General features: G+C 34.6%; 1 protein-coding gene across 2 annotated transcripts in view; it reads right to left on the reverse strand.

The window, feature by feature from the left end:
- Positions 1-1733: 1733 nt before the first annotated feature.
- LOC144970338 (uncharacterized) overlaps positions 1734-15750 on the reverse strand; it is a 21714-nt gene continuing 7697 nt past the window's right edge. Inside the window, exons 4-17 of one of the 2 annotated variants that reach the window (XM_078909864.1) lie at positions 14344-14449; positions 12330-12487; positions 11829-11928; positions 11415-11590; positions 10699-10904; positions 10173-10321; positions 8778-8995; positions 7349-7592; positions 6349-6491; positions 5619-5880; positions 5175-5356; positions 4510-4733; positions 3578-3671; positions 1734-2861 (exon numbers count right to left, since the gene is read on the reverse strand). In XM_078909864.1, coding sequence (XP_078765990.1) covers positions 2589-2861; positions 3578-3671; positions 4510-4733; positions 5175-5356; positions 5619-5880; positions 6349-6491; positions 7349-7592; positions 8778-8995; positions 10173-10321; positions 10699-10904; positions 11415-11590; positions 11829-11928; positions 12330-12487; positions 14344-14449 — 2535 coding nt within the window. In that variant the 3' untranslated portion in view covers positions 1734-2588. The remainder of the gene's footprint in view (positions 2862-3577; positions 3672-4509; positions 4734-5174; positions 5357-5618; positions 5881-6348; positions 6492-7348; positions 7593-8777; positions 8996-10172; positions 10322-10698; positions 10905-11414; positions 11591-11828; positions 11929-12329; positions 12488-14343; positions 14450-15750) is intronic. The other variant, XM_078909865.1, reaches the window with a different exon arrangement.

Genomic DNA, 15750 nt, shown 5'->3' on the forward strand with positions numbered 1-15750 from the left:
GTTAGATCTGGCAGAAAGTACTTTGCGATAACTAGCATCCTATCCAAAGGATAGCAATCAATTGCTATTGTCCGTTTCACGCTATAGAAACTGGGATAAACTCCAGCTCCATGGGTCTCATGTCTCTGAAGGACAACTTAAAAAAAAAAAAATCTATCCAAAGGGGGTCCCGATAGCTCATTTGGTAGCCTTCACATGCAAAGGGACTGTGATCGATCCTGAGTGCTGTTGAGATTTTTTTCTGGCCCACTCTTCTGTGAACTAAACTCCAGTTCCATGGGCCTAAAATATCATCTTTAAATGTATACCCTATGATTTGTTAGAAGCTTTGATATTTATTTTGTTTTGATAGTAGGTTTTGCTTTTCTCCCCTCCTAGAATAACATGGACTTTTCTAGGTCCGATCATGCTTGAGAGGAGTTTGAGAGGCTTCTTGTATGGTATTATTCTGGCCAATTTTGTAGACTGTATCGTAGGCCGCAGAGAGGTCGACTAGGACGGCCCCAGTCTTCAGTTTATTTCAAATCCCAATTCTATTAAGGATGTAAGTGCAAAAACTCGTTCAGTTTTTCCTCTTTGTGATCTAAAACCTGCCTGATGCACCAGAATCCATCCATTTGTCTATATAAGGGGTGATTCTTGTAAGTAGGCCTCTTTCTAGTAATTTGTACAGCAACATAGTAGTGATATTGGTCTGTAGCTGGATGGTTCTGTAGCTGGTTTGCCAGGTTTCAGGATGGCAATGATCTTTTCAGGTTTCCATAGTTGTGGATATTTACCCTTGTTCATGATATCTGTGAAGGTGTTTGCCAACCAGTCAATTGCTTGGGGTCCAAAATGGGTGATCATATCTGGATGTATCCCATCCACAGCTTTCCCATTTTTCATTTTCTTCTGCGCTTCTCTCATTTCATTTGGTGAAACTGGCATTGAGAAGAATGGGACTTGAGGAGGTTGAGATTTTAATATTCTACAACACAATTGGTCGAATTGTGAATTCATATGAGTGATGAACTTCCCAGCTACCAATCACTTGGAATTTTTCAGCCTAACAGCCTAACACGCATTTTTGGTCTCTCTCGTATTGCAGACGAGATTTTTAGTGCTACCCAACGAGCAAGCATAGGGATCTTTATCTGATATAGATAGTTTTGTCATTATTGCGACGATGTTATGGTGTCTATTTAGATAGTCTAGTTTAGTTATTTCGATGGATTATATGGCATTTGTTGTAGAAATTTGTTTATGTGTATTCTGGTAGTCGACCATAGAGCTGGTAAGTTACCCATTACTTTAACAGTTGGATAGTCGTTATACGCACGTGGCTTTCTGTTTTGCACTATGGTTGGAGGCCTGTTTACATAGGAGTCTGGTGTACGGCCCTATCTGGGGGGGGGGGGGGGGGGGGGGGGGGGGGGGGGGGGCTAGCTAGGGAGAATTTTAGTAAATAGTTTAATAGAAACGTTTTTATGTATTTTTGGGCTCATGGATCGTTTAGTAGATATTTTTTGTTTGGAGATAAGGGAGTTTTGCACGCACGCAGACGAAGGGAAGTTACGGTTGAGGCGTTGAAGCGGGATACCTCATGACTTCAATAAGACTGACAATAGGAGGTGGCGGTTTGTTTACTGCACAACGGACCGCTAGGGATGAAGTTTCAATGCGGTGAGGAAGCAAAGGGAAATGAGGGGGGGGGGGGAGATTTTAATATTCGCTGGTATTCTTTTCTTCCGTTTTTCTCAAGGTTGTGGTTTGGTATGTGCTTTCCTTTTTGTTTTATTTCTTTGGATATTGTGTCCACCCCTATTGATGACGCTGTTCTTATTTGGGATGACTCAGGATTTTTTTTTTTTTAATTGTTTGCCATGTATGGCAGCTCGCGTGACTATGGTCAAATTATTCTACCACCTCAATCCACCTTTCTTTTCGGTTTTCATGCAGAGACTGTAACAGTTCCTCTGCTATTTTCATCATGAGTGTCCTCATACTCATACTTCTTGAGCAATTCTTTACTACGATTTGTCCAGCAAGGAATATATTGTTTCAGAAACCCCTTGGTATGTGTTTCTTTGCGGTACCAAGAATAAGTTTGGTGAATCTACCAATATTGTCGTATTTTGGCTCTATTCTTTGATTTTTTTTAATGATGATTAATGGTGATTGACACCGCACATCTGGATATCTTGTATATTTAATATTTGGAAGGTGAAACTATTTGTCATGAAGACTATAATAAAATAAAAACAAATCCCACAAAAAGAAAAAAAAGCACACAAAAAACAACAAAACAAAAATAATCCAACAAAAAAAACTAAAACAAATTAAAACAAAACAAAGAACGAAATAACAAACTCATTAAGTCATTAAGTATTATCACATAAGGATCATAAAAACAAAGTTGCTTTTTACAAATCAACACTGTGTAATTACATCCCATTAAGCAAAGTACTGTGGTTGAATTGCACCAAAACTTTTATGTTTTTCATTTGAAATCTTATTTAAAAATTAGGGCTGCTGACACTACAGTAGTTTGAATGAGAAAGCAAAATATTAGCTCAGAAAGATAAATCAAAATCTATCCTTCTAAATTAAAAGCTTCCCAGAGGGGCTTCCCTTCCAGGTATTCCCAGTTGAATAGACTTCTCTTTAGCATGAGCAAAACTTCCAAGTGGCGCTTCTTTCCCAGGAATTCCTAGTTGAATTGTGTGTGGTTGTGCATTCTCACTTTTCTTTATGAATTTCTTCTCTCTAGCAGCTGCAATTGCTCTCTGTCTGTCCTCTTCTTCTTCTTGTTTTTCTTTGATTCTTTTCAGCTCTTGCTCTTCTTCACTTTCTAAGTTAGCTTGAAGTTCTTTACGCCACTGAAATCAAACAAAAATGTCACATTATGTTACCTCCCTATTTGAAAAGATTCAATTATATAAAGAATGGAAATGGTCTTTGTCCTCATTTCACAGACATGAGACTATTCAGTTCAATCCAAAAAGTACTAAAGAAAACTGCTTTAATTTGATTGACGAAATATTCATTTGCATAGGTGACAAAATTCTATTAAAAATTTGGTGAAAATGTTAAAATGTATAATGTGATCAACTAGACAACACTGTGAACCAGACGCTCAACATTTTATTTGTGTTCATAATGATGAAAATTGGGCTAAACTGATGTGCATTATTGAGATTTTAAAAAGAAATGAAATCACATTTTTGATTATTTAATTTTTTTTTATCAGCATCTTATTTACCCCAACATAATACTAGTTTGAGGGTAACGATCATCATTATGAGTCTTATAGTAAGATTTTCTGCACGCCGGCATTGCAAATTGATACCATTTCTTGGAAATTGGTCAACAATGAGAGAAAATATATGTGTTGGTCTAGGAAAACATACCAAATGTCGCCCCACATGGAATTGAGTTTTAAGGTGGTTTTTTTTTTCAATATCTGAAATCATCGCTGATCATAACGGTCTTTACATTTTGTCAATAGCTTCACTAGTTTTTGAGATATGGTTAGTTAAAGGTAGTTGGGTACAAAACATAATATTGAGAAAATCATGCTTAAATTGGCTCTCACCTGATCCTCTATCACTCTCCGTAAATCAAAGCTGGTCCTTGAGTTGTAGTCTGGAGCTGCTTCATATAGAGCTGTTGCAAGCTCAATCTCTTGTCTGTGAGTTGCGGACAAAATAAATATTAATTGTTAATTGGCTATCACCAATTTTATAGGTAGAGTAATACTTCTAATGATATTTCTAAACAAGTGTCATTAACATCCTTTCTCAATGTAGTCAACAAAAAACAAAATTGCTATCTCCAGATGAAGCATTGCTTTTAGACATCATATATCATAGATGATTGCAGAAAAAAGGCACCACACAGTCACAGGTGGAAGAGTGAACACTCCAAGCCAATCTTCCATGTTGTGTCTTTCGATATAGCTGATGTGTAGTGGATTTGAATGTAGTCTCGAATGGAAATGGGTGATGACGATTAGGGGTCTGATTATAAAATCATGAACTCAATATTCCATACCAACTTACACAAAATTAGATGTTGAATTTGGAGTCAATGAGTATCTTATAACGTACAAGTATAGGAGTAAAAAAAAAAATCCATCCATAATTCACCTTCCATGATTATGATGCTGTAACTGTGCTTTAAAACGTTCATTTTAAAGAAAATTTTATTCATCTCGAGGGAACTATTTCTTCTCTAGGATATATTTTGAGTCATCAGTAGCAGTAAAAAAGCAGTTCAAATAGAGCAATATCTTCCTTATTATCTAACATGTTACTGATGACATGGGCAAAAAGTATCAAATCTCAATACACATGCCTATACAATTAATTTCTAAATCTAGGAATTTTTCAAATGCAAAAGATCTGGATTTGCTATTCATTTCATACATGACATTACCACTGGTTTTTATACTATACTAAACGCCCAAAAAAAGACTTGATCCTATTCATCTAATCAATCTGAATTCTTTCAAAGGTAAATTCTTACTTGAGAGTCGTACGTAAAGGCCTCCTGTTTGCTTCCTTGTTAGGTGCCTTAGGACGTATGATAGGTCTGGGACGTGGTGCCTGCTTGACAGATGATTTGGTGGTGACTGGGGGAGGAAGGGGTGGGAGGTAGATGTTGGATAATCCCATTGCCATTCTTATGCCAAGTGTGGCTGGCGACTCATGGTGAGATGGATCTAGGAAATTCTTGTCCTTTGTGTGAACCTAGAAATACAAGGCATTGAGATCTATTCAAAATGTTAATAACAAAGACGACTAAAAGTGGAAAAAAGAATAAGAAAAGAAAGATAATGATAACAATACCTTTCCAAAAAGTCAAACTTTTCACAATCAATCAGAATCTTTTCTACAGCTGCTTTACTTTGGAGAAACGACCTAAATTTTGAAACTAGATTTTAGCCATACAAAGAGTTTTCAACAAGAGACAGATTTGTTTTTGATTATTCTTTTTACACTATTAAGATAAAAGTATTTTGAAGCAATTTTTATTATCATCTCTTATAACTTAAATTCTGAAGTGTTACTGATGACTACCAAGAGGAAGCAAAATGCTTTAGAAATGAAATGTTATAGTAATGGCTGCAGAGGTGAGATATTTATAATTAATTTGGCTGTCATGGTGAAGGTAATGAGAATTTTTTTCACCTGACCAACTTTGAGGGCTTCAAGCACTCTTCCATCCTTTTCCATAGCATGTGCTCTTAAGAGTACATTCCAAGCTGTTGTGCGCAAACCATCTCGATTTGTGTCCCCCTCCAAACCACGACAGATCTTCACTAGAGATTGAATTGCACCGTAACGGATCCTCCAACTCCAGTCATTAGGACCTAAACAAGATAGAAATAGAAGACGAGACATCCTGAACAAAAATTCTGCCACTTGATGAGTAAAATATAACCAATCAAAAAATAAATTACTCACCTGCCAAAACAATTCAAATGGACCTACTCTTTGACTGAATACAAACACATCCATCCACCCATACACACATACACATATATATTTATATTCACACACACACACACACACACACAATTAAAAAAATAATAATGAAGACTCTTTAATATACAAATAACAATATTTTATTACCTCCATCCAATATCTCATTTCTAGGCTTGAAGAATGCCAAGTCCAGCAAACCCGCACTGCTAAGCTGACTAGTGCCGATGCTAACGTTATTGTTGTTATGGCTACCCCGGTTATAGATGCTATCAATGTCAAGGTTACTGCCCACCAAGGCATGTTTCTGAATGTCTGCAGTACTTCCATACAAAACCACATTGGCCAAAACGTCAGTGTAGGTTATGGCTACCTCCCAGTGCCAGCCTGTTATACCAGGAGTATCAGGCACCTGTTAAGAAGTAGGGAAAGGGGTGCAGATATGAACAGGGTGAGGGGAAGGATGGGGGAGAGAGAGAGAAAAAGAAAGACAAAAGTAAGTTTGTATACCTGTCTATGGTAATTATTGTAAAATTATTATTTATTACTCATTTATTGATTATCTTCGGGAGATAAAAACAAAATAAAACAAAACAAAAATACCTCCCCTAAAGAAAATTATATTATTGACTCAAAAAAGAATTCAAAAAGTCCTCTTTTATATAATATTTTATAATTCCGGACTCTATTTCATTCCATTAATAGGCCATGCTATACCATGATAATTTTGTTGTTGTTCAAATGCAATAAGTAGAGGATTTCTTTTTGAAGACCCACATCAATATATGAATAGCCTGTATTAAAAGCCAAATTAAAAAATATATAAGTATAAGTTTAGCTTAAATTTCTCTTTAAATTGCTGATCAGTTAAATACTTTACCGGCATATTTGTAAATGTTTGGACAGAGCTGGTATCTGAGGCCCTCCCACTCTTAAACTCTGACCCTGCCTCTGCCCGCCATCCTGTGCCTCTGTCCGGATCTAACGTTTGCTGACTTAGCTTAGAATCCAATAGTCTATGGTCTGGAAATAACCAAACAAAAAGCAAAGAAAGAGTGAATATCTTTATAATTCACTAAGGCAGATGAATCTCTTTCAATCTACAAAATGCAATGGTGCAAATATTTATAGACTATATATTATCAACTTTAAAAATATTTATTCATTATTTACAGTAAAGTGAAACACTAATTATATATTTTTATTGTTCAAAAGTTTAAATTGCTAATCATACTTTATCAAATTCATAATTTGAAATTGTTATCTCAATAATAATAATAATAATAATAATAGATCTTTATTGTCCATAAATATGGCAATTTGTCATTTAGTTACACTTGTCATAACGTTATATGATAACTATAACATTGAACAGACACCTCACTCCTACCCATTCTCTCTCTCTCTCCTCTCCTCTCTCACTCTCTCTCTCTCTCTCTCTCTCTCTCTCTCTTCTCTCTCTCTCTCTCTCTCTCCCTCTCTCTCTTCCTCTCTTTCTTTAACGCATGCGACATACACAACATTAACATATTCATTTCATTTTCAATTCGTTACATTCTTGGCAATTCAACACCAAATATTATCATCATTATCAATTGGTCACTTCATCTAGCCTAACATTAAACAAATTAATCAGTCAATCAGTCAACGCATGAATCCTTGGTTTTGCTGTACCATATGAAATATTCAACATTTTTATTGCTGATAGAATGAACGTTGATTTATACTTGTTAGTTCCACATTTAATCTGACAAAAACTTCTCCCAGATGGCAAAAGACCAAATTCATGGTATAAAATATGTTTTTTATTATTATAATTAGCCACACTGTCCAAAACATCTAATAAATCATCTTTAAATACATATCATCTACTTGCTAACCTTGTGAGCTCCTTGCCAATTCATTTGTTCCAGTCCGTCTACTCAATGTCGCTTCATCAAAGGACACCTCTCTCATCAGAGATGACCTTGTAAGGGCAACAGAATCACGTAAGGCAGTTTTCGGTTTTTCATCCATTGACTGCGAGGATTTCAAATTTTCTGGCTGATCTGGGGCTGTCATATCATTAAAACTATTGCTCTTTGGACTTTTTTCGATTGAAACTTCACTTTCCATGGTCTGAGACTTAAAAAATAAAAGCAATAAGACATGTATTGTAAAATAAGAACAAAAGAATACAAAAACAAAAAAATTTAGATCACGATGAAATTGAAAAGTTATTTAGTAGATAGTAGACATGCCACAAACAACAAACAACTCTGCTTTTCTTTGAAAAAAAAACCTGACTTCCAAGATAAAAATTCTATATATCAATAATTATTTGCAAAATATAGTTTTATTTTGACCTGTTTTAAACAAATTGTTATTTTAAAATGATTTAGAAAAATTTGCAACTACAGTCGACTCTGCTTAATCGCACACCCTCTGGAGTTCAGGTTAGTGTGTCGATTAAGCGGAGAAGCTAAATAACTATCATCTAAGCACCAGCTTTCATGTGCCATTCATGGACCTTCCCTTCTGAGTTTTCTAAGGGCTTGGGACCATCACGTTCTAGACATGACCTCAATAGAATGTTTATTATTTATTTATTTATTTATCTATTAATTAATTTATTTATGTGGGTTGTTTTTTCTTCTTCTTTTTTTTCCTTCTTTTTAAAAAAAACTTTTCTTTTTCATGTTTTATCAACAAAAGAATGTGACATTATTGGCTGTTAGAACAGTAATCGCTGTCTAACTGAAAGTAAAATATAATATAAATTTTAAAACATTAATGCATTTTTTAGATAAACTTGGATTCGAGAATCCTAAATTGTAGTAAAAGCATTGAATGTAAAGATTATCTAATTGTTCTGAGACATTTTTATTACTGCTAATTTCAGCATTTGAAAACAACTATTAGATCTTTTAAAATTTTTAATCAAATCATACCATTTAAATCAATAAAGTAAAATGTAAACTCAATACTATTTTAGGAAGTTGGTCCACATATTTAATGACGAATATAACTAACAACCTCATTCATGTTGGATGTAAAATTATTTTCACCCATCATCAACAATTCATACGATTCTAAAATATGGTATTTCATGATACATGAGAATTTAGATAATTAAAAGTCTACAGGAACACATTTTGGGGAGTGGGTAGGTGGGGGAGGTCGTGGGGTAGGCACCAGACGGATGGGGACAATTTGGAAGAACCTGGAGAAGATAATTGCAGGACAGAAGACGTCATTAAAACGGCCTTTGTAAAACTAATTAAAGGCGGTAATTTTCAGAGCTATTTCATTTACTTATCATTTCATTACCATGTCTGTTGTGTCATCTTTTTTGTCACTTTCACTTCCAGTTGAGTCATTATCAATAGATCTGAGCTTTTTATCTCCTCCTTCCCCTTCCTCGCTACGTTCATAAATATCACTTAGAGATGGTTTAGAGCTGTAAAAGCTTTCTTGGGATTCATTCAGCTTTCTGTTTGTGTCCTCTTCCAAAAGGTCATTCCCTCCACTTGAGATGCTGAACATATCTAAATAATGAGATACAATTTTCAACCTTACACTTAGATTAAAGTGATAATAAAGTAAATAAATTATGTCAAGCAAAGAGATAAATAACAATCATAATCGCTTATATTTGAGGTTTGTTATTTTAATTAAAATATTTATATTCATGGCACATGAAATAAAAAGAGACCAGAGATTTGGGAATTATGAATGGTTATTGATTGTTTACATTTATAACATAGGCTTCTGTCACATAAATCGCAAGTTTCTGATTTTATAAATCACTATCAAATTGATGAAGCAAAATAACTTATTTTGTAAGAACTTCAAGCCTTTTTACTATTTTGATGATTTACAAAAGCAAATTAAAGTTACGTTGAATATTTTAGTTTAAGTTATATTTAGTTATAAATTCATTCATTTGTACAAAGTATTCATTAATAATGAATATTAAAAATTACATCATATCACAAATTTTTAAATGGTAATCATTTCTTGATATATTATATTTATTTTCTTGAGTAATTTAGAAATATGATTCAATTCAACGACAGGCATTTGGTATGGGCTATCAAAACTACAAAATAAAAAAAACTTCACTTATTCTCCACCAATGCATAATCTCGTTAATTTTTTCATGTTAAGCTGCACATTATTCAGGAACTTGTTATACACATAGGTTTAAACAAAATTAATATATATACCAATAACGTCAACAATTCTAGCAAGATAAGAGTGTGGTCATTATTTTTACTAAATTCTTTATGTCTAGCTTTTCTTTAGAAAATAATAATGACTGTTACAAAAAATGATGATACATTCATTTAAATTTCATACTTTTCAAATCTTAAATTGTCTAAAGTAGGGGAATTAAGATTTAAGTATGATTTCAAACTAAAATGAAAGGACTTGAAAACTCGGCCTTTCATTCATATAATTACAGATACTGGTCAAGAATTACTTCTTATTTTCTTCAATGACAATCTTTGAAGGTCTTAAACTCTCTCATGTTCAATGAAAGGACAATCAAACAAATGTGTTCGATTCCATCTGTGTTGAGTTTGAGAGAGTAAATGCATTATTCGGAAAGGAAACTAGTCTTTCAGCATAATATATCACTTTTCAATTAAACACACTTCACCGCCAGCTATCTTGATGTCAGGATTATGTTGCTCAATAATTATTAATAATTTTTCTAACCTGTTTGGCCACTTCTACTACTCAGGGGTGGGGTCATGAGATCTTCAGTTGTCTTGACACCTTGGGCTAAACGATGAAGGACTTTCATAGCAGACATGTTGCTTTTGGCAGTTTCACCAAGAATTTGTATAGCCACAATACCGTCAACCCTTTGTGGAGTATATAAGAGTTTTTTTGTTTTTGTTTTTACAATTAGAAGTTTAAGTATACATCAACTTTAAGCCTAAGAATTCCATTAGTAATATGGTAGGCACATCTTAAGCATGAAATGACGCCAGGTCACAAACAAATTATGAGCCTTAAAATCAATTATCAGCCTAAACTCTAATGTAAGATGTTAATGTCAAATGACACAACACATAATAGTGAATTTAACTTAATACACAATCTTAATGTTATCAATATTCAATGTACCATTCTGTTATTCCACCCACAACATCAAATTAGTGGTGGTTTATCTATATACTCTCATTCATGCCTGGTAGACAAGAAAAAAAATTTAAATTGGGAGATTAATTTAACATACCATGTTTCACTGGCAAGACCAAGACCACAGTGAGCCAAGGCTTTCAGAGCCTCGCGAAGGCCTCCGCCTAAACTGTTTGTACATCGCCACACATCCAGTGCATGCCAAAGGGTAGGACTTAAGTCATGGACAGAACTACTTATGGCTCCACTATGAATTGATCGTGTGTCATCTTGGTTGCGCCGCTCATACATTTCTTTGGTTGACTGGAGTAAAATCAAAAGAAGTTTCATGAAAACAAAAAACAAAAAAAAAAAAAAAAAGAGAGAGAGAGAGAGAGAGAGAGAGAGAGAGAGAGAGAGAGAGAGAGAGAGAGAGGGGAGAGAGAGAGAGAGAGAGAGAGAGAAGAGAGAGAGAGAGAGAGAGAGAGAGAGAGAGAGAGAGAGAGAGAGAGAGAGAGAGAGAGAGAGAGAGAGAGAGAGAGAGAGAGAGAGAGAGAGAGAGAGAGAGAGAGAGAGAGAGATTTGAATGCATTTATTTACGGAAAATAAATATGTGTATTGAATAAATTACTTTGAATACAAACAAAATGATATATAAAGCTTAAATGTGTTTCCAAAGCTTGTTCCAAATTGGATCTCATCACATATATGGTGTATTGTCCTGATACTGATAGCGCAACAATTTCCTGGGTTGAGGACAACATGTGGCACATGTGACAAGTTCCTTTCCCTATATTTTGGTAATAAGCACTTAAAATAAAATAACATATATACCGAAGTTAATTCTTCAATGTTGTGTTTTGGAGCATCCGGTAGTTTATCCCCTTCCTTGATGTCCCCTGGTTCTAGTTGTGAATCAGCTAGAATAATCTTTCCAACTTCAATGATGAATCGAAGTGACAACAAGGCATTGGGATAAGGATTATAAGCAGCCTGGCATTCCTGAAGACCTAGAATTGCAGAACGAGTTGATATAATTAGTTTATAACATTGGTGGAAATAGTTCAAAATCATCAAGTCTTATAGTTCATAGTACAAAGCACATATTAAAATATGATTCGATACTTATATACTCTACTATAATTATTTTAGAACGACTTACTGTAGATCGCTGTTTTAAAAGTAAATTGGTTCATATTTATTGCCAATGTAATCAAAGGAGAGTAAAAGGGATGCATAGGTACTTACCATCAATATAAGTAAATAATCTATTTTTAGATTCGGTGTGTCCTTGTAATTGTCCTGCCATGTGATGATAAAATAGTCTTTGGAAAACTAACTGACCCATCTGAAAAATTTAACAAATGCGATACTCTTTGAAAAAAAACACACGAAAAAAAAAAAAGTGAACAACAAAAAACAGACAACTAAAGTCAAAGTAAATTCACTAGTTCCACTAAATATATATTGAAAGAGGTATTACTAGTCAAAACTAGCTGTGGCCCCAGCTCATTATAGAATTTTGCATGCTCACAGTTTCAAAGCTACATAGAAATATAGTGTCATAAATGTATAAGAGATTGTAAATTTATAACGAAACATAACGAATTTGAATTTTAAAAGTGCTGATAAAAAGTAAAAAAGATACATTCATCGCTCAATGCAAAGCAAATGTGGCACTTTGAATAAGATTATGACTGTCTTGAAAGTTCAAACAGGAAAATAAAATCAAGGAATTGCTTTTTTTACCTGCAATAATTTGATCTCAGCTGTGCGAAGAAAAGGTTGATGGACAGCTTCTGTTCTCAGCCAGTACAGCATTGTCTCAGCAAGGAAGAATAAGGCAGGAATATGATACTTTTCAACTGGTGAGACACTTAATGAAGTCACCAAAGTGTTTAAACAATCTGGTTAGGGGAGAGAATAAAGTTAAAAGTCACATTCGCATTGATTTTGAGTAAATAAATTTGTCCTTCATGGATTGCCTAATGATATCTAATTGTATCACATAAAGTAAAAGGCTGAATTTTACTTATGTCTAAGGTGATCTAACACCAAATTTATATCAATCAAATAATTTCATTAATCTGCTAAAATTAAGGATAATACAGCTAGCGATTAAAAGTGTAAGCAAAGTTCTTTTCTGCTAGAAGTAGTCATCTAAAGAGCTACATAATAGAGAAACTTTTAAAAATCGCTGACTAGAAGAGGCTGTCTGCCTCAATAGGTGGACAACATAAGAAACTAAAATATATATCAACATTCTATTCAATGTTGCAATCAAACACAAATTGAGCTGTTGACAAATGTGTATAAAAAGTCAGCAAAATTAATACATTTCATAACTCTATATGAAAAATATAAATGCTTTCAAGAGATCTTACAAATAATATGGGTGCTTTGATGACTCCATCGGTGGAGCACTTAAATAACATTCAAGACGACCGGTTTCTAATCTAAATTTGATTTCTGATCTTTTTCTTCACTGATCAATGATTGGGTTGACGGTTCTATGAGACTTAGTGGAGAGTGCTTTGCAATATGCTCGTGTCTTGTCAAAAAGAGAATAAGCGACTGTTGTTGTTACGAAAACTGGTACAGTTGAACTCGGATAGAACGGGTATAGTGGGACTAACAAAAAATCCCTGCTGTAGCTGAGTCCTGCTATATCCATGCATACAGAATTTGAAGGGAAGCAATAATAAGGGAAGTCAAAAATACAGACAAGGAACACATTTCCAGTTACCTCCCTTAAGTATTGAGTTTCCTCCCTAAGTAAATGAATCAGATGTGACTGATGACCTCTGTTCCTGTACACCCCCCCCCCCCCCGCCTCTGAAATCACCATACCTCACTCCCTCTTCCACTTTCTTCAGGAAACAAGGCGGTTTGGAACAATGCAACAGTTAACTCTACCTTCCTTCTTTCCAACTGCGCCACTGGCAACCACTAAGTGCACTTCAAAGCTTGTGCCCAGTCTTTGTTTCAGGCTTCACATAGAGCTTCATCATCTCACTTCTCATTGGGAATAGTTACCTAATCAGTCAAGAGATGCACATCCTAATCAGTCAAGAGATGCACATCCCTCACTTTACGTGTAACATACTAGGCCTGAGTGTATTGACATGTTGATCAGTCAGTCCCTTGCCTCTCACTAGCCTTAAGTTGCGTCGTCATGGTTCACAAAGTACACAGGGAGATGTCAATGGTACACCTCATCTCCACTCCCTATAAGTTATGTGTGTCATGTGTGCCTTCCTCTTTTCTTCTTTAGTACGTAGTTTTTCTCAACTGGGTGCTAAACTTTCAACTCTCACCCCCTTTGTAGCCGTGTTCCAAGAAATATTTCCCTGTTATAACCATGCATAATTTATATGAACTACAATAGGTCGTAAAACAGGGATTTAAACGTTGTACGTGAGCTGCACTGTATGAAGTCAGGTTCCACAGGCCTTTGACTCCGAAGGGAAAGAGAACTTTTACCAAATTAGGATGAAACCAAATTCACATCAGCGCCCGTCAAATCAACCAGTATCAAACAAATGAAAGATTTTAAAACACATTAAAAATATACTTATAACAAACGTGAGCTGAAACATTGTTTGACCTGATGTGAATGTGCTGTTGCTTCTAAGTAAAAAATCTCACTATTTATTTTTTTCTTTTAGACAAGTAGCTAGAGTATTGTCATTGTTATTTGTTTCAAAGAGAAAATACCACAATCAATAATTTAAAATAAATTATTCATGAAAGGAAAAAGTACCTTCCTGTATTCTTCCTTTGCATTGAGCAAGTTGAGCCATTTCTGTCCAAGCAAGAGGTAGATTCACATGTTCTCCATAACCACAATTCTTCACCCCAGATCTCCTCTGAAAAGACAACAATTAAAATATGAAAATAATTCCATGGCATAAAGGTCAATTTCACTGGCACAACTGGTAACACATTTTTTTAAAAACACAGTGACAACAAAAATTAAAATAATGCAGTAAAATTACTTAAAACCGAAAGAAGCTAAACCGAAAAATACTTTAAACCGCAAAGATTTAATAAATTGTACTAGTTTCCTTATTATCTTTGTACAAATTCTTCCGATGAACCAAAATACTTCTAAGCAGGACTTTCTTTAAACTGAAACAACTTGAGAGCACCTTCCCTTTTTCTCTCTCTATTTTTGTTAAAAAATTTGGGAAGGTGGCCACGTAATAATGCCCGGCAATATTAAACAAAGAGCGTAAGTATAAGATGAGGGTGAGGGGTGGGGTGGGGTTGAGGGGTAGACAAACACTTCAATCACTGCACTTGGACTTGGCCAACACCACAATTGTGCAGACTGGAAAAGGAAGACAACGGGTGACTGGCAGGCGAAAAAGTAAGAAAGAGGGGGAGGTGGGGGTGTAGAATCTTGCAGGATGTTCTCGCTCGTGTGTTGATTCTTTGGGACTGACTTGATTTTCAACACGACAATGAGGGGGGTTGGGGTAGACAACTTACCATTGACATGCCATTTCATTTCCACTTTGTTTAAATGTGTATGTGAGGGTGTGAAAGGGGGGGGGGGGGTTCTATGTAATTAGGCCTTTGAACCTAATGGCTTTTCAACATAAGAGAGGTGTGTAGTAGACTTATAGCTTTACATTTTACTTAAAGATGTTTAAAATAAGCACTGTACTTACACGTTGGAGTTTAAAATATAATACTATGTGAAGTCGATGAAAAAAAGTTGAGCAAAGACGGAGATATGTTAAAAAACACAGCATCCCGACTCAACTTTTTCAACAATTTTGAATGGAAAAACAAAACCCCAAAAATATTTTTAAAATACAGCAAAAAAAAAAAAAATAAAAAAAAAAAAAAATAAATAAAATAAAATTTTTTAAAATTAAAAAAATGAAATGGTTACCAAGACGGTATTTATTCAACAACTTTATTTAAGGGGAAACAACCCATGATGCGATTAAATGAGCAATTAAATAGTACCACCCTTGAAAAACATTGCAAAATGGGAACTTGCTTTTTTTTTTTTGTTTGTTGCTTTAGGTCTCTTCCAACACAATTGAGGTTATATGAGAGACCGCTGAAACAAAAAAAACAAGCAATCTAACAAAAAGAGTACAAATGTAAATCAAAATCATAACCTAAAGATATCATAAGCTAAATTATAAATAAC

This window comes from Berghia stephanieae, chromosome 4 (assembly GCF_034508935.2).
Source record: "Berghia stephanieae isolate SIO BIC M18660-M18661 chromosome 4, UCSD_Bste_1.3, whole genome shotgun sequence".
In the NCBI taxonomy this organism is placed as follows: Eukaryota; Metazoa; Mollusca; class Gastropoda; order Nudibranchia; family Aeolidiidae; genus Berghia; species Berghia stephanieae.